The sequence below is a fragment of the Durio zibethinus genome, chromosome 8 (assembly GCF_047325235.1).
Source record: "Durio zibethinus cultivar Kanyao isolate XHJ-2024 chromosome 8, ASM4732523v1, whole genome shotgun sequence".
Classification (NCBI taxonomy): Eukaryota; Viridiplantae; Streptophyta; class Magnoliopsida; order Malvales; family Malvaceae; genus Durio; species Durio zibethinus.
The window spans coordinates 24,146,386-24,169,979 of NC_143169.1; the positions used below are offsets into that span (position 1 = coordinate 24,146,386).

The 23,594-nt window shown below is 30.7% G+C and overlaps 1 protein-coding gene, 4 non-coding genes and 3 pseudogenes across 6 annotated transcripts; 6 read left to right on the forward strand and 2 right to left on the reverse strand.

Moving 5' to 3' along the window:
• Positions 1–567: 567 nt before the first annotated feature.
• On the forward strand, positions 568–3,050 carry LOC111278460 (phytochrome E pseudogene; annotated as a pseudogene).
• Positions 3,051–5,155: 2,105 nt separating this feature from the next.
• Positions 5,156–7,320, forward strand: LOC111278111 (large ribosomal subunit protein eL32z-like; annotated as a pseudogene). Its single transcript, XR_016344115.1, has 4 exons — positions 5,156–5,304; positions 5,411–5,526; positions 6,774–6,941; positions 7,031–7,320. The product of XR_016344115.1 is annotated as a large ribosomal subunit protein eL32z-like (transcript).
• LOC149517660 (small nucleolar RNA U31b) lies at positions 5,618–5,709 on the forward strand. Its single transcript, XR_016344433.1, has one exon. It is a non-coding gene; the product is annotated as a small nucleolar RNA U31b (small nucleolar RNA).
• Positions 5,967–6,052, forward strand: LOC149517661 (small nucleolar RNA U31b). The gene has a single exon (XR_016344434.1). It is a non-coding gene; the product is annotated as a small nucleolar RNA U31b (small nucleolar RNA).
• Positions 6,140–6,216, forward strand: LOC149517662 (small nucleolar RNA Z195/SNORD33/SNORD32 family). The gene has a single exon (XR_016344431.1). It is a non-coding gene; the product is annotated as a small nucleolar RNA Z195/SNORD33/SNORD32 family (small nucleolar RNA).
• On the forward strand, positions 6,294–6,379 carry LOC149517663 (small nucleolar RNA Z196/R39/R59 family). Its single transcript, XR_016344432.1, has one exon. It is a non-coding gene; the product is annotated as a small nucleolar RNA Z196/R39/R59 family (small nucleolar RNA).
• Positions 7,321–7,582: 262 nt separating the features above from the next.
• On the reverse strand, positions 7,583–10,127 carry LOC111278461 (pentatricopeptide repeat-containing protein At5g46460, mitochondrial pseudogene; annotated as a pseudogene).
• A 121-nt stretch (positions 10,128–10,248) lies between these two features.
• LOC111278110 (uncharacterized) lies at positions 10,249–12,543 on the reverse strand. The gene is made up of 3 exons (XM_022864601.2): positions 12,123–12,543; positions 10,691–11,466; positions 10,249–10,581 (listed from the first exon to the last, which is right to left on the reverse strand). Exons 1-3 carry the CDS (start codon positions 12,214–12,216, stop codon positions 10,489–10,491), a joined length of 963 nt encoding a protein of 320 aa, XP_022720336.2. The 5' UTR covers positions 12,217–12,543; the 3' UTR covers positions 10,249–10,488.
• Between the last annotated feature and the right edge of the window lie 11,051 nt (positions 12,544–23,594).

Below are 23,594 nucleotides of genomic sequence, written 5' to 3' on the forward strand. Positions count from 1 at the left end.
TACAAATTTCTATTTATATCCATTTTTTGAGGCCTGTGGGGAGCACAACGTCATGTCCCCTCATTCCTATTCTTAGTTTTGACAGTATCTCAAACTCTGGATTCATGGCTCCAAACCAAATGTGATTGATTTTCTTGGGTTGATGTGGTTTAAGAATATGTTTTTACTGGTATAACTCATTTTTAACCTTTGAAATGAGAGAAGTTGAAAAAGATCATTGTTTCAAAACAAGAACAATGAGAAAAGGGAGGGTCTTATTTGACAAAAGTTGACACGAGAGTGATAGTGTGCTGGTACAGTAATGTTGGTCTAATTACATAATTAGTAGTAGCAAAATTGTGTTAAGGCAGGTTTTAATCAAGAAGAAATCTTGATTATGGAAATGGAAACAAGCACTAACAACTAAGCTATGTTTAAGGGGTGAGATAAAAGGAGCGGTAAAAGGGTGAAAAAGACATGTGGAAGCTTATTACGAGGAGAGAATCAATGAATCATCAAACAAAAAGGAGTTGAAAGTACCAGCTACTCCTTCCCTTACAACTATGCTTCTACTTATACTACTCTTCTTACAAGACCCAAATGAATTTTAGAGAAGAAAATCCCATCAGCAAAAAGACCACCCTCTAAGAAATGGAACTTGGGAGAGCAGAAAGAGCAAAACAGCCCCAACAACAACAACCCAATACTAGTTTTTCATCATCAGCTGCAAGTAACATGAAACTCATGAATAAGGGCAAAGCCATTGCTCAGTACAATGCAGATGCTAGGCTTATGGCTGAGTTTGAGGAATCAGGTGTGTCTGATAAGTGCTTTAACTATTCAAGATCAGTTATTTACGCCCCACAACGTCTACCTGAAGAAAAAATAACTGCTTATCTGTCAAGAATCCGAATAGGTGGTCTTATTCAACCCTTTTGGCTGTATGATTGCTATTGAAGAACCCACCTTTCGGATCGGTAGTTATGGTGAGAATTGCTTTGAGTTGTCGGGTTTGCATTTGGGAATTAAGGATGAGTCTAAAGGGTTGAAGGGTTGATTGGAATTGATACAAGAAGTCTTTTTACGCCTGCATCAGGTGCTTCCTTGGCAAAAGCTGCAGCTTCTAGGGAGATTTCATTGTTAAATCCAATTTGGGTTTATTCCAGGAGCACTGAAAAAGCAATTTTATGCTATATTCCATAGGATTGATGTGGGGATTGTGATTGATTTGGAGACTGCACGGTTGGGCGATCCTGCATTGTCCCTTGCTGGTGCTGTGCACTCACAGAAACTCTGTGAGGGCAATTGCTAGGCTGCAGTCTCTCCCTGGTGGTGATATTGGTGTATTTTGTGATACAGTTGTGGAGGATATTCAGAAGCTTACTGGTTATAAGAGGGTTATGGTGTGCAAGTTCCATGATGATACCGTGGTCTTGTGTCAGAAATCAGGAGGTCTGATTTAGAGCCGTACTTAGGTTTGCATTATCCTGCAACAGATATGCCTCAAGCTGTCCGTTTCTTGTTCAAGCAGAATCGGGTAAGGATGATCTGCGACTGCCATGCGAATCCAACTAAAGTCATCCAAAGCGATGAGCTGGAGCAGCCTCTATGCTTGGTAAATTCGACATTAAGGTCGCCCTATGGATGCCACACACAGTATGTGGCAAACATGGGCACCATTGCCTCATTAGTGATGGCAGTCCTTATTACTGGCAATGATTCATCAAAGCTCTGGGGGCTGGTTGCCTGTCATCACACTTCTCCACGCGATGTGCCTTTCCCCCTTCGTCATGCCTGTGAATTCCTTATGCAATCATTTGGACTGCAGCTATACATGGAGCTTCAATTAGCATCACAACTAACAGAGAAGAAGATTCTAAGGACTCAAACCTTTCTCTGTGATATGCTGCTCCGTGATGCCCCATTTGGTATTGTGACACAATCCCCTAATATGATGGACTTTGGAAAGTGTGATGGGGCTGCACTGTACTAGAGTGGAAAATGTTGGTTGCTGGGTATGACTCCAACTGAATCACAGGTAAAAGAAATAGCTGAGTGGCTGCTCAGCACTCATGGGGATTCTACAGGAATATTGAGTACTGATAGTTTGGCCTATGCTGGCTATCCTGGTGATGCTTTACTGGGTGATGCAGTTTGTGGCATGGCTACTACCAGAATCATTTAAAAGGATTTCTTGTTCGAGTTCAGGTCTCACACTGCAAAGGAAGTGAAATGGGGAGGAGCCAAGCATCACCCAGAGGACAAGGACTATGGTGGAAGAATGCCTCTAAGGTCATCATTTAATGCTTTTCTTGAAGTGGTGAAGAGTAGCAGATTCACTCTTTACAACTTATAATGAGAGATTCATTTCAAGACATGGAGAACAGTAGCTCCAAGGTGTTAGTTTATGCCCAGTAGAATGACACTATGATGCAGGGTGTGGATGAACTCAGCTCAGTGGCATATGAAATGGTGTTATTCTTCCTTTCCCTTTTATATGAATTTTATCATGTGGAATGGTAAGACGGTTCATGATAAACCAGCGGTTTTTTTGTCCTTAGCTTGTAGGATGACTCACCCCAGTAAAGGCCTTCCTACTACTCTTATCCAAGACATGTTTGAGGGTGGAAACCCGACACAGGAAGGCCTAGAGCTAAACCTGTCGCAGAAGCTTCTAAATAAGATGAATGGTCGTGTTCACTATGTCGGGGAACATAACAAATGTTTCTTCCTCATTGATCTTGAAATTAGAACAAGGAAAGCAAGACAAAAGGCATCACAACCAGAATGACACTATCCCCGTCGAGGAACCTCTGCTCTAATACGTCTCAACGTATCATGCAACCAAAGCCTCTAGCAAGTAAGGTAAGCAGCAACTTTTATGAGGGCTCCATTTTCGTTTTGTCTATCAATTCTGGTGTGAGAATATGCCTATCCTTTTTCTAGTATAAAGCGAAGTGAAGACAAGTTGTTGAGGTTTGCTAGCAGAGAAGCATGTGTTGAAATGTAAGAAACCCCAAGAAAATTGAGTATTATCGATTGCAATGTAAAATTTGTCTAATATTTGTCAATTACATCCATTTCAAAGACAACCAAAAACAAAGTCTGTATTTTGCACTATACAATTTTCTGTAAATGACACCAATGTTACCCCTAATCCTCAAAATCTCAACCCTCACAACACATAAATCCGTTTAGAGATATATACATTATATTTGCATATGAAATTCAATGATTCAATTCCGGATCACATAAACACCTAAAAGAATGCAAAATAGAGAGGAAAAGTCAGAATAATCAGGCAGAACCTGATATCCTCTCAAAGAGACAGAAGACAGTGATCTGTTGACAAACTACAACGGTCCTACAGCTTCAATGTTCAAATAGTCTACAACTAAGAGTCCAAGACTAGACAAAATCTGCATAATGTTATAGCTGGTTTACCTCCTCTTCCTATGTACAGTTGAGTATGTACGCAAAAGTTAGCACTCACTGCCCCCAAGAACTTGGTATGAGGACAATCTTCTGCCGCTAAGCTGTTAAAAAGTATCTGGCTCCTCACCAGTATCTTTCTGTTTAGGGCTACCCGAAGAATCACCCACGTGTGATCCATTTGCTGGCAGATGATTTCAATGGGTCAATCATGCCTTTTTCTTTTCTTTGGTGAATTATTATAAACATTGACATAAACTTGGCTGCTTCAGCCACTAAAAAGATGATTGAAGACAGCAAGAATGTGTCCGGTTTTTTGAAATTGGGCTAATATCCAGTGTTCATGGGCTACATGGAGAGGTTTGCATAAAACCCAACACTGATTTCTTGCGATTATGCAACGTAGGTCACGTTCTAAAAGATATTCTTGGCCTTTGCACTAGATTAATGTCTTTAAAAACTCTTCTTCTTTTTTTTTTTCCATTGTCAAAATTGATGCTTTTTCAGGCTGGAAGAAGATGGTTAAGGCAACAAGTTTTAGCTAAAGAAATAATTAAATAAGTAGAGCTTGTTGAAGGGAAACATCCTGGACAGAAGAGTTGGATACTTAGCTTCAGTGGGATTGAAACCGTGGATCAGGTGAGATAGTCAGAGAAGTTTGTTCTTTAAATTTGTTTTCGTCGTATTAATGCTTTGCTTCTTTTTCTTTAGTTATCCCATTTCATCTGTTTATTCTTGGTTGTACTTTCTCCTGATTAAACATTAGTTCTTGTTCCTTCCAATGTCAAGCTATACACCAACGTGAGTCATTATCCGTTTTAATTTTGTTAGATTTCATGATTTTATTTTATAAAAAATATTTTACAAAATATGAATCGTAATATTTGATCTCAAACGAGCTATGAGTATTAGTGATATCCATCAAAGATTACGGACTATAATGGGAAAAGTCATAAATTTGATATTAACTGTGTTTTAGAGTTAATTTTCCTATATTAAGTGTTGATACTATTTTACTTTGTGAAATTTTTTGTATGAAATAAAATTATAAAATTTAATAAAATTAAAATAAATAATAATTAGTAAATTAGTGTTTATCTTATTTTAAATAGGAATGATAATAGGTCAGATTTGGATGGATTTTTCTCGTCTCAAATTAGATTCGATTTTATGTTCATCAAATTCAAATTTGATCTGATTCAAAATTTTTATAAAATTTTTTTTTTATTCCCAACCACCACGATCTTAATCCGATATTATATAAATCATACTAAATTTGATCTGATCTGAAATTAATAAAATATTATTTTTTAAAAATATAAATATTTAAATATATAATTGTACAAATAATTAAAAAAATAATTTTTATATAATATCAATTGGATCAAATCGAATTTACTTAAAATTTAAACTCAACCTTAATTATTTTTTAATTATACCTTATCCAATTCGAAATCTTGTTTAAAAAAAAAATTAATACTATAGGGTTGAGACGGGTCGAAACCGTCGGGAGCTGATTGGGTTGCGACCCTAACTTTAAACACTTGCAGGTTCAACTTTGTTGTCAAGGAAAAAGACAGGCCTCATCTTCATACGAGTTTTATTCTACCATTTTCAGTCGATCAAATGACTGTTCCTTGGATAAAGGTAACATGGGTCAACGTGGGAAAAGGTAAGCCGAAGACCCAATTGAAGAATTAAACATAGCCCACAACCAAATCCAGATTCTTTGGGCCATTAAAATCCAGCACTGTTGATTTATTATAATCTGTCGAACAAACCCTAATTTTGAATAAAACCCTAAAAGGGCTTCACCATTAACTCCTCTATATAATATGCCGCAAATCCTCAGAAGCGAATCCGTGGCGGCCAACCCAAAACCCTAATTTCCGAGTAAACATCTCTTTCCCTCTTTCTTTTTGGTTCTTCAAATTTCTTTTATCATTAGTATTTCAGCAACTTAAATAACATGTTCTGTTTGTCTTTGTTAATGGTGAAGGAGGTAAGAGGAAGAAGGAAAGAAGAATGGCTGTGCCGCTTCTGAGTAAGAAGATCGTGAAGAAGAGGGTCAAGAAGCTCAAGAGACCCCAGAGCGACTGCAAAATCTCCGTCAAGGTATGTTCAAAATTTTCTATTTTCATTCAATTTTTTTATTATTTTTTCTTTTTCAGCCTTCAAATTTTGAGCTTTAGTTTTTGGAAGAATGGAAAATGATGATAATTATTGTCGCCCGTCTTACTATGCATAAATTTAATGTCTTCATGTGTAAAGTTGGTGACTGACATTTTTATCTGATTTCATTTCATTTCTTTTTTATTATTTTCAGCATTATTTTTTACAAAATTTTGTTTAAAAATCTGATTTTTTTTTTCTTTGGGTCGAACTGAATTTGAGTGAATGAGTATATGAAGATAGTTCTTGACTCCCAGTCTGAGTTGCAATATACTGAGTCTTTAGCGATCGACTATTGATCCATTTGTCTCTAGGGGTCTTGTAAAGTATTATTTTTTCTTTATTTGATTATTTTGATTATTTTGCAAAAAAGAAAACTGAAAGGATATGATGATTGTTGTTTGACACCCAGCCTTACTTTCATCTCTTGATGGAAGATGGTGATATAAATCGACTTATTATCTGATCCAGTTTTACCAAGTTATCAATCTTTTTTATCATATATATATATATATATATATATTTCCATTTAAGGTTTGATTCTTTAAAATATGCAAGGAGGTGTGATGATACTAATCCATCATTTCTGCATTTGAATGATGAATACCAACATGCACTACCATCTGATCTCTTTTGCATATATTTTTTAAAATTGGGGTCAACTTTTGATTGATTTAACATGTTTTTGGTGTTGTTTTTCTGTCATTTTCTGCAATCTATGATGGAAATGAATCATCAGACCTGATCTATCTATGATGATTATATAAATAATCACCATCTTTCGGCTGAGATTGCAGATCTTTATTTAAATGTGGTAGACACTTGTTAAATAGATTGATTGTACTGAACTTGGTTAATTTAAATTTGTTATTGGCTCTTTGGAGAAATTTCTTGGAAAGGTCCCTGCCCATGGTATCTGATGTCCGGTTTTTATGTATTTGTAGCTGGGCATTTCGTTTTTATGGGCAGATACAAATTTTTGAACAGTTCCTGCGATTCAGTTAGCTTTTTTTTTTTCTCTCACAAGCTTTCTGTTACTAAATCCCTAGTCACATTTATCTGCTTTTATTTCTTCTTTTAGCCCCTTTAGTTTTCTTTTCCATGCTCGTCCTTGTTTGTGTTGATTTTAAATTTTGGAACTTGTCTTTTCATGTTCATCGTGTTGCTTGATGACATACAAACTGGTGTAGACCAAAGGGTATTGATTCTTGTGGAAGAAGAAAGTTCAAGGGATGCACTTAGATGCCTAACATTGGCTATGGTTCAGACAAGAAGACTCGTCACTATCTTCCAAATGGCTTTAAGAAATTTGTTGTGCACAACGTTGGAGAGCTTGAACTGTTGATGATGCATAACAGGTACTGTTAACCCAAAAAATGAGTGACTAATCATTGTCGATGTATATCATTTATGTTTGTGTTCTTAATCGGTTTTTGTTGCTTCTCAGGACATACTGTGCTGAGATTGCCCATGATGTTTCCACGAAGAAGAGAAGAGATTGTGGAACGAGCAGAACAGCTAGATGTTGTTGTAATTAACAAGCTTGCCAGGCTGCGCAGCCAGGAGGATGAATGAGCATAAGCTTGTATTGGTTATGTTTACTAGTGAGCTTTTTTTGTTTACATTGATAATTTTGTTGCTTTAGATGGCAACGACAATCTCAACTGAGAATTTTGTTGGTCTTAGTGAATTGACATCACACTTACAAATTTTGTATTGGAGAGGAAAGTATTGAAATTATAAGTCCGACAATGAAACTAAAGAACAACCAACATGAATCACGCCAGAAATTTTGGTGCCTAGTAATCGGTAAACTAAATCGCAAATTAGTATTGCTTTCATCACGAACCATAGCACTAGCGGTGTTTTCCATTCATCAAAACTTCTCAAGAAGAACCTGAATTTGTCCTTTTCGGATTTGTCAATAACAAATTTAATTGTCAATAACAAGATCAACTAAGTCATTTGAGCATCATTAAGTACCAGCAAAAACCAAAGATTGTTTTGGAAGATCAAAGTGTTTTTTAATATGAAAATCTCTGTAATTTGCTACCAATGATCCTCACAAGAGCACATTCCATTTTGGAAGTGATGAAAGCGTGTAGAATCTCTTACAATGTTCTCAGTTCTCACTCCCAACTATCTTTGCTATGAGCTTAATGGCACCGTGAAGATTCTTCATCACTGTTATAGTGTTGCCCTCTGGGGTAATCACCATTCCAACTGCAATGGCATGCCTCTCATTGTGATATTCTGGTCATCCTCCACATCATGCAGGGCAAACCTCTCATCTGGAACACAGCCAAACTCCTCCAACTTTCCTCCTAACCGGTCCAGTTTTTTATATATTTTTTTCTCTGAGAGGATGAGACCTATCTGCAGAAATAAACACGTCGCACACCCCTTAAAGCAACCCAACTACAACCCGATTGTTTCACTTCCCTCTCCGTTTCATCCGTACTCGCATTCTCGAGACATCACTCCATCTACCAGCAGAAGCATATATATTAGACGATAAGACGTAAGCAGCATTGCAATGTGGTTCTAGATCAAGAATGGATTTTGCAGCTTTTTCAGCTACTCCTGAGTTAGAATGCATCCTACAAGCACTAAGCAAAGCGAGCAATACTGTAGAATTTGCTTTCACCAGCATATTTTTAATTAGCTCCTCTGCTTCTTCCAATTTCCCACAACTACCGAGGACATAAATCATACATAGTGCTGAAGCTGTATTGCAGTGGATTTATATCGACTACTATACTCAAAAAAGCATCTCCCTTTCTGTAACATTCCAGAATGGCTGCAAGCAGAGAGCAACCCAGTGAATGTAATCTCATCCCGATCAACTCCATCACATATCATTTGGCTAAAGAGTGTCAGAGCCAAGATGCCTTGACCATGCTGTGCAGATCCAACAATAATGGAGTTCTACGAGACGACATTTTTTCCCCAACATTATTAAATGCAGCTAATGTTCCCACATACAGTATGCATAGCAATTAGAGAATTACCAACAAATAAGTCAGATTCCAGACCTTGCTTGACTGCCACAGCATGGATCTCTTTACCCCTTTTTAGAGCCTCTAATCCACTGCATGAATTCAAAGCAACAGTGAAAGAAGATTGATTTGCGAGGACAGCCATTCGTATCATGTCTCCAAAAACCATCAATGCAGATTCATGCCTATGATTGAGGCCATACCCAGTTAAAAGAGCTGTCCATATTACCACATAGCCATGCAATTTCTCATTGAAAACCTTGCAAGCAATTTCCATTTGCTTGCAGTTTGCATAAATAATTAAAAGCGAAGAGCATATAAATTCATAAAAACAGAACCCCAACTTAACAATTTGACCATTAGTCTGAACACCCAAATGCAAAGCCATCGAATTGGCACAAGCTGTCAACACGCAAGAAAGCGTGTTTGAATTCATCATTTTAAAAAATATCAAAGCTTCATCAGTCCTTCCATTATAATCCAGCCATCAATCATTGAAGTCCATGAAATCACACTCCTAGATGACATCTTTCGAAACAGACTCACCACCTCATCAACTCTCACAAACTTCAAATACCCACAATTCATTGAATTCCAAGCCGCCACATCCTTCACAGGCATCTCAAAAAACAACCTTTCAGACACCTTGATTTTCCAAACTACAAGTACCCATTTACCAATGTCGTCCAAGAAACAACATTCCGTCCCGGCATTTCATCCAATAGCTTCTTAGCCGTAACTAAATCCGCACAACAAACACCATTCAATCATTGAATTCCAAGAAACGGTATCTCTCACTGGCATTTTTTCGAGCAGTTGAATTGCATCATCAAGCCGATATTTTTGTGCTACTAAAAATTGGGGCCGCGTGAATTTGCTTACTAGAAATTGTAGCGAAAGATTGCGAGAATCTTTCAACATTTGTCGAAGATAAGGGAAGGGAGATTGAGATAGCGAAATGGGCCATTGAATGTTTGGTTTTTTGAAAAAATGCGCGCCAGATATCGACATTGCTTTTGTTCGTAACGGTCGGTAAAAGGAAGAACAAAGCAATTTCCAAAGGAATATAAGAGGACTCGTTGTTGCCTTGATGGTCAACGAAACGCAGCGTATAGGCGTTTCCATGTTATTTTATTTATTTTGTTTTATTTTATTTTTACTTTTGGCTTTGGTAATAAATGAGCTTTTTGTGCTTAGAAAAATCAACTATGTAAATTTAATGAAATCCATAAAATAATATCTCAACATTTGATTAAATAATTATTAATTGGTGTATACTTTTTATTAAAAAAGTAAATTAAAATATTATTTAAAAAATTTTGGGTCTGAAGTGTCAGGAGAGAATATAGAGCATGTCATTGGTTTGGGGATTGGTGGATAAGCCATGAATAGAGCAACTGACCCAACACAAACCAATAAAAGAATGTACTTAAAGCTGGTAACGATTGTCCGACACTTGATTTAGTGGTTAAAGGGGTTTTATGAGGATGTAAAGATCTTAATTTCGAGTCAAAATCTCTTTCCCTTTTGTAAGGGTTATGCCCTCTCTTGAACAAAAAAAAAGGCTGGGAATGACTAATTACTATCAGCATCAGCACTATCACCACCACTCTGTTGCCTATTATTCTTTAGGAAAAACATTGAGCCTTGAAATGAAATAGACATCTAGAAACCAAAACCGTTGTGACTTGACAAACTGCCATGCTTAGCAAGTCTCCATGAACAGATGGTTCAGCATTAAAAGGAAACCATACAACATATCAGACATGATATATGTGAATCTCAATATGTACCCACACAAGCACACAGGATACGAGCTACTGAGCATATGTCAAATGCAGTCCGACAAATTATAAAGGAAGTATAATATACTTTTTTTAACTTGATGGATAATCCGAACCTGCAATTATCTCTCAGAACCAGTAAAAACATCAAACAATCCACAGCAACTTAACAATGAGGTTCTTTGCACCACTGGTGGAGTTGAAGCAACAAGAGGCTGTGAAGTGTGAACCAATTCAGCAAAATAAACAAGAAATCACTTTCATACAAATTAAATAAGGAATATTCAAACCCCAACTTTAGAAAAGAATAAAGGAAAGATATACCTGCTTTTCAGAATAAATATGTGGCCCAGAATCTTGGGTTTTTTCTGCAACATTACTACTTTCAGCAATAGCAGTGCCTGAGGATGGGAAAACTTTTCCTTCATTTTCTTCCAACTCAACCCTAGAAATCCCATTTGATGAGGGCAATAATTTCTCTCCACTTTCGTTCAACCCAGATTCAGCTAAATCGGATTCAGATTTGTTTGCAGAAATTTCTATAGCATGAGTCGCTTCCTCGGCTATAGTTTTAACCAAATTGTCAACGGTGGCAGTTTCCACTGCAAAATTACTATCAACATCCCCAAGTGTTTCATTTTCAGCAACCTTCAGAACTTTTTCAGACATAACCATTGCGGACTTATCCTCATTACCATATGAGGTCACTTCCTTTGACTTCTTCTCAAAGGCTTGAGATTCATCATCCGAACTACTCCTGCTACTGCTACTGCTACTGCTACTGCTAGAGCTCTTATCATGTTCAACATGCTGAACAGGGACATGTGTGCTCTCAAGATCCTCCTTAGGTCCCAACTCTTTTTCAATTTTAAGAGCAATAACATCATCCAATCCCGATTTCTCAGTACTTTCTGCATATCTAGTGGCTTCTTCCACAGACTGCTCCTCAGTTCCATGTGATTGAAAAGGTGATGGTGCTCTTGTCGCATTTTCTCTCCCCTGACTGAATGGATGCTGGTGATTGTGGTCATCCTGAGATGCAGAGGAACCAACATCGCCACCATCACTGTCCCTTTCATATTGGCTTTTCAGATCATTTCCTACCACCATTTGATAAAATCACAATAGTTCCACCATTTGATAAAATCACAATAGTTCCAATCACTACGCAAACAACAAATTCACCAATTCCCTCTAGAAACGACCAAAATAAACACTATAAAAAACTGAGGAACAACGGAATTTTAAATTGATTAAATCAAAATTATTTTCAAACAAATTCAATGAAAATATAGCAACTAAAATCAAGAGGAACCGGAATATAACTTGAAATTGGATAGACAAGTTCATTCCATGATAAGAATTCTGGTCAAAATCAAGTAAAGGCCCGAACAAGCTCAAAATTGCCAAAAGACCATTAAACAAGAAAATCTCAACAAAAAAAAAAAAGAAGAAAAAACACTTAAACTAAACAGTCAGTGATTAAAGGACGACAATCCCAATGAAAAGCAACCAAATCAATTAATCAGTGGCATGAACTAGAAAACTATATTAGCTATTAAACATTCATAGCAAGCTGATTTCTTTAACTATAAATCTTCCACACAATAATTCAAGAACTCGATGGCACTGAAAGATGGATAACCAAGTCAGATTCAATCAAAAGAACTGAATAAATAAAAGTACCCATCATCCCAAATCCACCCAAAAGACAAAATTCAAAACAAAGATCTAAAGAAAAAGCAAAGGAAAGTACCATGTGGGCTGTTGTTGGTTGATGAATTGATGTCGTTGGCTGCTTGTTCCTTCTTTTTCTTGGCAGCTTTTCTCTTCTTAGAACCCGATGGCATGATTGATTCTCTTCTCACCTTGTGGGTACTACCAAAATGTTTCTTATTCCCCCCTGATTAGATCGTGTGGGGTATCCCCTAATACCCCTTTCTAGCCTTCTCTCTCTTCCCGCCCATGTCTTGCACTCATGCCTATTTGGCTGTGCTCACTCACTGGGAAATCCAAAGTACATGTAGTGGCCGTACGTTTAGAAATTAGTAGCAAAAGCCAAAGCGTCATTCGTCGTGGAATTTGGGATTAGGGAATTCTCATGGGTTTGATTAAGATTGGGTTTAAAGGAGGGAGGTCACGTGGCTTTTAGGATTTATTTGTTGTCGAGATGTCAATTTTGCACTTCATAATTATCTACGACTGTTTACATCCTTATCATTAACATGACACAGACACTTGATGAACTGCGGAGATAAGCAGAATAAATGGCTAATACTTAACGGAGAGATTCCTCTTTATAATAGGTACGGTTGTTGGTTTTTTATAGGTTTAATACTGTTTTTTTTTCTTTTGCGTTAACAAAAATGCAAAAGAGATTGACGCGTGAAATTGAGTTTAAGAAGAGTAAATTAATTCTTACATGAGATTCGGGGTTCCATATCAATGGAATATGTGTGAAAATGTTTTGTTGGGTCGAACCAGAGGCGGAATTTCTCCTTTGCCCCGTTGTCCATGGCTGAAAACATTAGTACCAGGAGTATAGGGAGCGAGAGGTAAAAAAAATCAAAAAAATTAAAAATTAATTCAAAATCATAATATTTAAATCGATCTATTTTTTATTTGGTTTAAATTAATTCAAATATTAAATATATATGTTAAATTGAATTAAATTTTAAATTAGAATGTAATAATTAAAAAAATTGAATTGAATTATATATTTTTATTAATATATATATTAAATTTATATAAACTAAAAATAATTATTTTATACATAAATTTATTTAAATATATTAAAAATTTTATTAAAATAATATATAAAAAACAAAAAACAATTAAATTTAAAAACCAATAAACACAATTAAATCGAACAGATAAAATTTAATTTGAATCAAATTAATTCAAATCAATTTAGATCAAATTGATTTAAAAGAAATTAATTCAAATTCGGATTAAATTTTAAAATTTTATAATATTATATATCATTCAAAACTATTAAATTAAATTAAATTTATTTTGAACCATTATTATCTTTAATAAAAAAAGCCACTTTTGCTCCCAATAACTCAAGATCAATTTCGTTGTGACATGGGTCTTTAATATATATAACTGCAAGATTTAGAATAAAGCAAATTGGTAACACTTATATGAAATTATAAAGACTCTTGCATCTTATTAATGCACAAAATTTGTAACAATGAGCTTCATTTGAATGTTGAGCCTTCCGAAGAGATAGTCTCTACTGGACTTAAAGCCCCACCGGCGGTCTTGTCCATAGTAAGCGTCAGAAGATCCGCTCGACGACCAAGTATTTGAGAATGGTGGCCGCCCCATGTTATCTCCACATCTTGATGGAAAGTAATTGGCAGAAGCAGCAATGATGGAACCTACCATGAAACTCTCAAGTTTCCCATCTTCAAAGAATAAGGTACCATGGGGCCACGTCTTTTTGGAAAAAGCAAAAGCAAAATCCAAGGTAAAGAAATCTTTTCAGAAAGTGGTCTCATGTCCCATTGGGCCAAAAAGCAGGCAATGAATTTCAATTAAATTGGGCCTTTAAACTTTGTGTTAAATGGAAGTTCTTAAATGGGCACGTTGGACTCGAACTTGTTCATTCAAATTATTATTGATTATGGAGCTCAACAATAAAAGTTTACACTGAAATTTTTTTACTTAACGAGAAAATTTCACTAAGATGAAACTCAGACTTTTAAAATGTTTGTGATGTTTCAATGTTAAGCTTATTCATATAATCCAATTTTCAATGAAAAATTTGAAAAATTTTCCACAAAATAAAATTATGTTTTATTATTATTATTATTATACAAAATGTTATTGGTTTAAAGCTTTTTTGAACAATGTCGTCCTTATGTGTTGCTTGATTTTAGACACATGCATGCCTTTGCATTTTGGAAGAACTAGAGGAAGCTTTGACATAAAGTGGATAATTTACCTTGAGTGAAAAACCTTTTAGTGAGAATTTGGTTCATATAATTTTAGATTCCAAAAAAAAAATATGATCATCGAAAAAATATGAATTCTTGACAATAAGTAATTTTTTATGACATAAGATTGTTAGATTCTTATATTTGATTGAAAAAAAAATCAAATTATTTAATCATATATTTTTACTATAATATCTTTCACTACATAACAAATATAATAATTTATTAATAAAAATAATAGACGAATAATGTGTTTCAAATCACAAAAATGTAGTATTTGAGAGTCCAATTATTAAAAAAAATTAGTCATCAGATTTTTATGTTAATTTCGTGCAGTAATTTATTACACCCATGTTTTTAAAAAAATTATAATGAATAATTACTGTATTTAACTTAAAAAAAACCGCAAGAATCAATTATTTTCAAAAGATTACAATGAACATTTATTGCATTTAGTTTTAAAAAAACACAATATTTGATTATTTTAAATAAATTACAATAATTAATTATTCGTTTCTTTAAAAAAATACATTAATTGAGCTTTTTACATGTTTTAAAAAAATTACAATGAATAATTATTACGTTTAATTTCAAATAAACGCAATATTTGATTATTTGTTTCGTGTAAATTAAATTATACGAAAACATATTATATCTTAATTATTGTACAAAATTATCATTCAAATAATAGAACTAATAGCAAAATTGTTCAACATAATTAAAATTGAAAAAAATTAAAATCCAAAAAAATATAAATAAGAATATAAGAACAAAGAAACGTGAAATAGAAAATAAACGAACATAAATAATTATGGAAAAAAATAAAGAAATAATGAGATAAAAACCGAAGACACGTATGCATTATTATCAAATAGAATAAGCATTGGCAGCAAATTCAAATCATAAAAAATAAATAATATAAAATTACTTAATGACACGTTAGTTAAATTGGTGGAGGAAGACTTAACAATTGGCATCACTAATAATTTTTTAATCTTGCTTCACAACCCAATTTGTTACCTACTCTCCCACTCTCGTATTGTATTAGTGGAGGACTACCAGGTCAAATACTACGTTTCTTTAAACAAAAACGCAATAAATAATCATAATTATTGCGTTTTAAAGTTTTGAATGCAGTATTCAAATGAGAAAAACGCAAAAAATTTATAAGTTGTTAAATATTATGTTTTTGTTCAAAAAATACAATAATTAATAATAAATACTACATTTCAACCCAAAAAATGTAATATTTGAATGAAAAAATATTTAAAAAATTAAATATAAATCAAATACTACGTTTCTATTAAAAGAAATGTAGTAAATAATAACAAGTATTGCGTTTTAAAGCATACAAACGCAATATTCAAGTAGTAAAAAAAAAAAAATTACTATTTAATTAAAAAAATTACTACTTGAATACTATGTTAAGTTTTTAGCAAACACAATATTTGTGCTATTTTTTTTCATTACAACATTTGTAAAAAAAATAAAGTTTCTTATAAGACGTTGATTTTTAAAAGGATAAAATAAAAAAATTCAGATCAAAAGTAAGATAAAATTAATTTTTCTCTCAAAATTTTAAAAAAATAAAAAAGATATGTAAGTTTTTTATTCTGAGATTTTTTATTACTGTATCTACAAACAAGATTTTGGAAGAAAATTTCAAATTCTTCTAAACCAAATGCCTCTACTTTATAGAATTCTTTAGATTTTTTTATGAATAAGTCATTCTTGAAACATTCAAGTAAATTATTAAGTATTAGTGACAAATACAATTTTTTTATATATAAAAGAAACCATAACTTAGAAATAAAAATATTATAGGAATTAGAATTTGAACTTTATTGATATTATTTTTGGATGGAGGTGAGTTGGGCTGGTCTAGACCTGCAATAAGAAAGGCACAATTAAGGCACATCAAAAATTATCTTCAAGACACGTTTTGACGCTGAAGTTAGTTGAATGTTCTTATAGTTTTTGGTGGGAGGAAGATAAACTATAAAGAGTATGGAAGAAGCTTAAAGAATAATGGGTTTAGAATCTACATACTTAAACTTTTTTTTTAGACAACGGGCAATGATGTGATAAGAATTAGTGATAATTAATGAAAAGTTTATGTGAAGCTCAAAGAGGATCCACTCTACGTGGGTGAGTATAAACTATGTTTAATAATTTCAAGTCAAAGTAGATTGCATTTAATGATTATAAGCAAATTAAAAGCTAGTTGATCTATTGTAAAATGATGTGTGATGGGACGTCATGGGGTAGTGGGCGATCTCTTTTTATGGGTGAGGAAGTTTTAGTAGGCAAGTAAGTAGAGAACAAGCTTGTAGTGTAATGAGGAATCTAAATGTCGATTCCCTTAGTAGTACATAACAATCGAAGTTATACTGACTTGATAAACTTAAAAGTTGATCTTATTAATTAAGTGATTAGTTATAACAAACCTATACTTATTAAATGTCACTTTTTAAAGCTAATCGCATAAAATAAGGAATGCAAGTCTCAATTGATTTTTATTTTCAAGTTCATTAACTTTCATGCTAAATTAATTATTAAGTATACACTAATTAAGCTTAAACATGTCTATATTTAGAACATAGAAAATTTTTGCTTACATCATGAAACCAATTAGGTAATTAATTATATTTGTTTCCTCTTACCATAGAAAATTAGAAGATTACAAATTTATCATTATTTTTTGTAATAAGTAAACAAAGAAAAGTGAAGCTCATAACATCACCGGCTTCAGTGTTCCTTTTTTTTTTTTTGGATTAGGTGTTGATTGAGCATATCGACTTTAATTATCCAACTTTCATTTACTGATATATTTAACTTCTAGCAGTTGAAGAGCAATATTGGATTGGATGTTACTCGTTTGAAAATAATATTATCTTTCCTTTTTCAATTGTTGATATGTATCCTCTATCTTTCATTTCATATTTTAAAAGAAAGACTTTAGGTGAAATTTTTATTAAATAAAAATTAAAACAAAAAACAATAGGTTGATTATCTAATCAATGTCGTCATGATTTCAGTTATTAATTCCTTTTATAAATGAAAATTTTTACAAACTCATTGAAGAATAATTAGTCAAAGTATCCTTTATTTACGGATGTGAATTAACAAACGATTAGATTAATTAATCACCTTAAAAAAAAACGTGTGCAAAGTTAATAAAAAGGTTCAACATCTAGAATTATAAATTGCAAAAACGTCAAGTTGGTTGATTAGATATACTTGAATTGAAGCAATGTCAACGAATCTTTCTAATAAATCGAGGTAGGATTGGAGCAGGTGAAAGTCCTAAAGCCTATCCAAATTAAGAACATTTGACCATAAGCATTTGGAAGTAATTGGACTCACTAAAGGAATCATCAGAATTCAAGATTCGCATTAATTTTTATGGTCCATTTCCAATTCAAATTCAGTTTTAATAAGAACAATGCCATTTTTTTTTTTTAAATCTTGAAGATTATATTAGATTTTTTTAATAAATGAGGCTTTAGTTTGAGGATGGTGAAAAGGGTTCTAAGTATTTAAATATGAACCCAAATTTTTTAAATATTATTTTTAAAAATATCTACATAAATCAATTGAATTAAGTCCTAATCATATTAATTTTTTTGTTTTTAGTATTTAAAATTATCATAATTTAAATTTTAATCACTAAAATTAATAGTCTAACTCTAAGAATGTAAATGTAATATTAATACTCACAAACTATTCGAGTTTATTTTTAATAAAACTCAAATTCAATTCAATTATTGTTGAGTTGAACTTAAGTTTAAATATTCTAATATCCAATTTAAATAACTCGCAAGTCTAATCAAATTTTTAAATGTTAATATATTTTATTATTTTAATTAAAAATTATTATTTTATCAATATATATATATATATCAATTCAAATTCAAACTTGAGTTTTTACACATAATCGAGTTTGAAATCGAGTATGAGAATTGAACTTATTTTATTAAATAAACTTAATCAAATCAGTTTAAGTAATTTAATTTTTATCTCGAGTCGAGTTCGAATTTAAAAATTAAAACTCAATTAAGTTTGAACCAAGTTTTGAATTGTGAATTTTGAATTAGGTTTGAGCTCTAATTTTTTACTATATTAATTTGATTTGACTCGATTATACTCTTATCTATTATTTTTTCAATAGATTACATGATTGTTAACATCATATTACCTTTTTGCCATGTGAATAATAAGCTCTTTCACCCCTTATCTTTAAAGCAGAAAATTTCAAGTTAAATTCCTCTTTCAAATGGTGCAAAAATAGAACATAGAAAATAAATACAACTTTTTTTTTTAAACATTTACAATAACCTCAAGTCCATCATCCCTTCAGAAGCTGTAAAGATGAAGTCATATTTCTAGATTAAGTGGCCCAACCTTCTACTTTTCTTGGAATCAAAATTTTCCTTGTAAGCAATTAAAACACGAGTAACACCCGTTTTGATAAGGCTGGTCAATTCATGGAAGCAGTCTATGAGCGCATTAAGGTTTAAATTTTTCTTTTCAATTCCCTCTCTTACCCTTCATTAATTTTTTTTTTTTAAAAGACAAATTAATATTTATGGTTAAGAGTCAACTATTTGCACTCCTCTCTTAGAAGCCATTTTTTTTATATTTAAAATTATCATAATTTAAATCTTGATTATTAAAATTATAAATGTCAGTTGAGTAATTCTGCTTCCTGTGTTTGTTTTTTATTTTTTGAAAAAATGCTTCTTGTGTTTATTCATTTGTCTTCCCTTGAGAAATATATATATATATATATTTTTGTTGCAAAAGAGTGGGGGATCCCACTTAAAACTTGGGAGGCTCTAAGCCTTGCAAATCCTAACATGTCTTCCTATTTGATTGCTTTTGGTCAACCAATGGATGGATGTAATGTGAAAGCTTTATTTATTTTTCCATCTTTCTCACAAACCAATGGAAAAAAGAAAGAGTTCCATTTTTTTTCCCACATTTATCCTCTACCAACTTTCCATATTTTTTCCACTTTTGCATTCATAAAGTAGGCTCTTTAGGGGTCTTTTATTTGTTTCAGCTAGAAGAGTAGGGAAAGCAAGGGAGAGGAGAACAATGTAAAACAAACTAAGCCATCCACAATTGGAATGTGCTAGACAATTAATAAATAAATAAAAGGTCTTTTAAACCATCAATTTCTTAACCACATAATAAGCTTTGCTTAATAATTTCTAGAATTTTACACAATTATGAGCTAGATTCTTTGTACTTGAAAGAAAAAAAAAACAATGCAAATAGTAAAAATTCCCAAGCAATTAGTAATTAATTAACGCCGAAATTTAATATTATAAATTAAATATGTATTTGGTATATACAATTAGGATAAGATAGAATAAGATTAAATTAAATAATGTAATCTTATTTTGTATTTAATGTGTGTAATGATTAAAATTAAAAAATTTATATTTATTAATCAAAATTATATTTTCTCAAAATTTATGTAATTTTAATTTTTGATATAATTTTTAAAAATATAATAGGACGTGTAAGTTTAATCTCATTAATTAAATTAATCTTTTTTATTTTGAAATGATTAAATTATCTTATACCAAGAATATTATTAATCTTCCTTATATTATTATTATTTTCTTTAAATACAAACTAAATATAATATATAATAATTATTATCCTATTTTATCAATTATCTTATACACAAAAAATTTCTTAAATCCGCTTAACAACATAATTAAAAACGTTAATTACAGACTTAGTGTAATTTAATAAAGGAAGACAGTTTTGTGGAGTAGAGTGTCATTGTTGGTCGGCCTCAATCGACATAAATTTATCTATCCTGATAATGGGTAGGTCAACTCAGTGTTCCCGGCCACTTTGTCCCTCGATCGGATACGGAAGATTCAGATAAGTTTAAGGTCAAGTATGTGACTAAACACCAATTGCGTGCGTAAACAAACACATTTCAAATCGAAATTGCTTTGTTTTCACTAATATTTTATTAAACTAATCATATTTAGTTAGTACTACTTCCCATTTTTTCAAAACAAATAAAACAAAATAATCAAATGAGAACATTCAATTGCTGGGATGTGCATGCATCAGGATAATTTTAATTTTACAGTAAGCGACGGATGTTAGTATTTGATTTTGAAAGGATCAGTTAAAAGTTTAAAATTATATATATATTTTCATTTGAGTTTTATTATTATATATTTTATTAACATAAAATATATATGTAATAATATATTAAAAAAATAACAAATTTATAAAATCTTAAATTTTATTAATTCAAAATAAAAGTATAAAAAAATAAAATATAGCAAATAAATAATTTTATTTAAAATTGTGAGTAATGTTTTTTTTTAAATAATTTTTTTAACAATTGAACCTGAACTAAATATTTTTTTCTATGTTGACAACCAAATTATCCATAAAAAACTCATTTTCAATCTTGTTTAATAGTTTATTTTGATGATTTTTATAATTAAAAATTTTCGCTCAACTTACCAGTTATTGTAAATACCGAAAAGAATTAAAATAAATTTGATTAAATTTTTAATGAGATAAATATAATTTTTATTTCCCAAATTTTATCAAAATAAGACAAAATTATGAGAAAGAAGATAATTTTTAATGTTTCACATCATTATACATGTCACACTTTAAATATTTCAATTGAAAATTTAAATTTAATTTATCTTACTCAATATAAGCTAGAATTTAAAATGTCAAATTATTTTTTTAAATTCATAGGAATTATGATTTAATATTTGTAACAAATTAATTGATTTTAAGTATTTGTCAATAGTGATTAGTAGTTAAAATAAATAGGTCAATATCAATTTAATTTTATCTTTTTAATTTAAAAAATCTAAATTAAAAAATTCCAATTTAAATTTATTTAATTTAAATATACTTCTCTATATATGAATAAAAGGGAAATTTTCAAAAATCTGCTTAACATCCGCCCCTGTTTATAGTGTTGATTTTTTTATTCAACAATTAGACAACAAATGGAACTTTTAATAAGACCCAACATGAGGTGAAATGGATTTAGGTGAAATTTTTTTAAGTGAAGTTTATAAAATTATTTATGAAATATATTTATACGGTAAAAAAGTTATCATGATTTTAGTTTTTGTCTACTAGCTAGTTTTATTTGATAATTTTATGATTTTTTTTAATTAAAGAACTCCCTTGATTAAGTCTTCTCTGCATTAATTGAGCAAGAAATGAGATACGGCAGCTAGGGATCCATGCTCAAATTTAGTAATTTAGTGATTTCCACAACGTGCAAATGGTGCAAGTTCATAGAAATTAATGAGTTATAAAAATCATATATATTTATATATTATATTACAACATATGAACATATTTAATAAAATTTACCACATGGATGCTTAAATAGACATTTTCTTTTTTTTTTTTTATACATGGACAATACTTATTATACATTAATCAAATTTAAATATAAAAATTTTCAAAAATAGAACCTTACCTAAATTATCTATGATTAATTCTTTATGATTTTTTCTCAAAAATAAAAAATCGTAATAAGTAGTAATAAAAATATAAAATTTTAAAAATTTATTCTTATTTGATTGAGATTTCCCTTAGAGATATCTTTTTTTTAATTTAAAGTTTTAAATAAATATTTTACTTTGGTAACTTTCTTTATAATCCTTAAATCTTTAATTTTTTTAAATTCAAAAACACAAATATCACACATTAGTTTTTGATTCAATTTGTAAATTTTTTGGAATGTATTATTACTTGCATGATTTTATTTTTATAAAAAAATAATATGTATTTTAATTAATTTTCTTTTGACACACATTAGTTTCATATTTTTTTCAAATTTTTTTAAAATAACGTAAATACTATGAGCTAATTTATTATTCAATTATGTATAATTTTTTAAAAAACAATAATATTTCTATATTCTCATTCTTTTCAATATTTAGATCACAATTATAATGGTAAAGGTGTGTCAAATTTTTTGTGATTTAATTAAATTTTTATTCAATTGTTTTGAAGGAAAAATATTGACTTAGTAATAGACTTTCTATATAATCCAATAGTCATATAAAGCTAAAGTTTTGCTTAATGTTAAAACCCGTTTCTTTTTTTTTTTTTTTCATTTCTATCATACTTTTTGTCTTATTATCTTCTTATTGGGACAAAAATACATATATAATCCAATAGTTATATAAGATTGAAATTTTAAGTAATGTAAAAACTCATTTGTTTCCTTTTCTTTCCCTATTTTTTCCATAGTTATATTTGTTTCCTAACTCTTTTCAGGTGTAGTCTACAACAAATATTGATTTAAATTTAAATTTATTTTTTAATTTAGATATATATAAATTCATTTTTTAAATTTAAAATTTTTTATTTGTGCCATTTCATGTTCTTATATTTTAAAATATATCTTGATTTTGTTTTCTAAGTTAGTTTCTCCTTCTTTCTTGCTTTAATTAGTAACTTTTAATTGCATTATGTTGCTATACTTTAATGGTTTTTATCGGACATGGCCTAAATCTTGTTGTATTTTTACGAAAAAAATTTTGATCTATTGCTTAATTGTATATTATTAAGCTACTTTCAACTATTAGCAAAAAATTTTCTTGTACAAATTCAGGACTTTATAACTATTGAGAGTTTTTTTTTTAAGGTCAAAATCATTAAAACTATGTCATATTGCATGCTTTTTATATATAGGAGGTAAAAATATATATACATATATATTTATACATAAAAAAGATAGTAAAAAAAATAATTTAAGTTAGAATCAAGACAACTTTATACTAACCTTTGCAAACTTTATAATCATTATTGGATAAAAAAATTTATACTAATTATGTTGCTTAATACATATCTAATTAATGTAAACCAAATTACCATTAAGAACCCCATTTTTTAACTCTTAAAAGAAGTAAGCACCTCATTTTATGGAATTTAAGTCTCCTTGACTCAAAATTTTGACAAGCAATTTTGATGGGAAATGAGTTTTTAGTTATGTTATTTTGTAATAAAAATAAAAATTTTTTATGAATAAGTTTCCTCACATATATGAATTCAAGATTATTCAAACTATCATTTAATATGTAATAAATCATTTATTTTTTTTGAAATTAACTATTAAATCTTTTAGCATGAAATGATGCATTTGATTCCTATTTTCCCTCTTCACATACTTTTAATTTGATCTATCTTTTCTTTGTAAGTATTTAATAATATTTTCTTTATCAATTTAATAAGAAATGTTGAATAGTTCAAAGTTT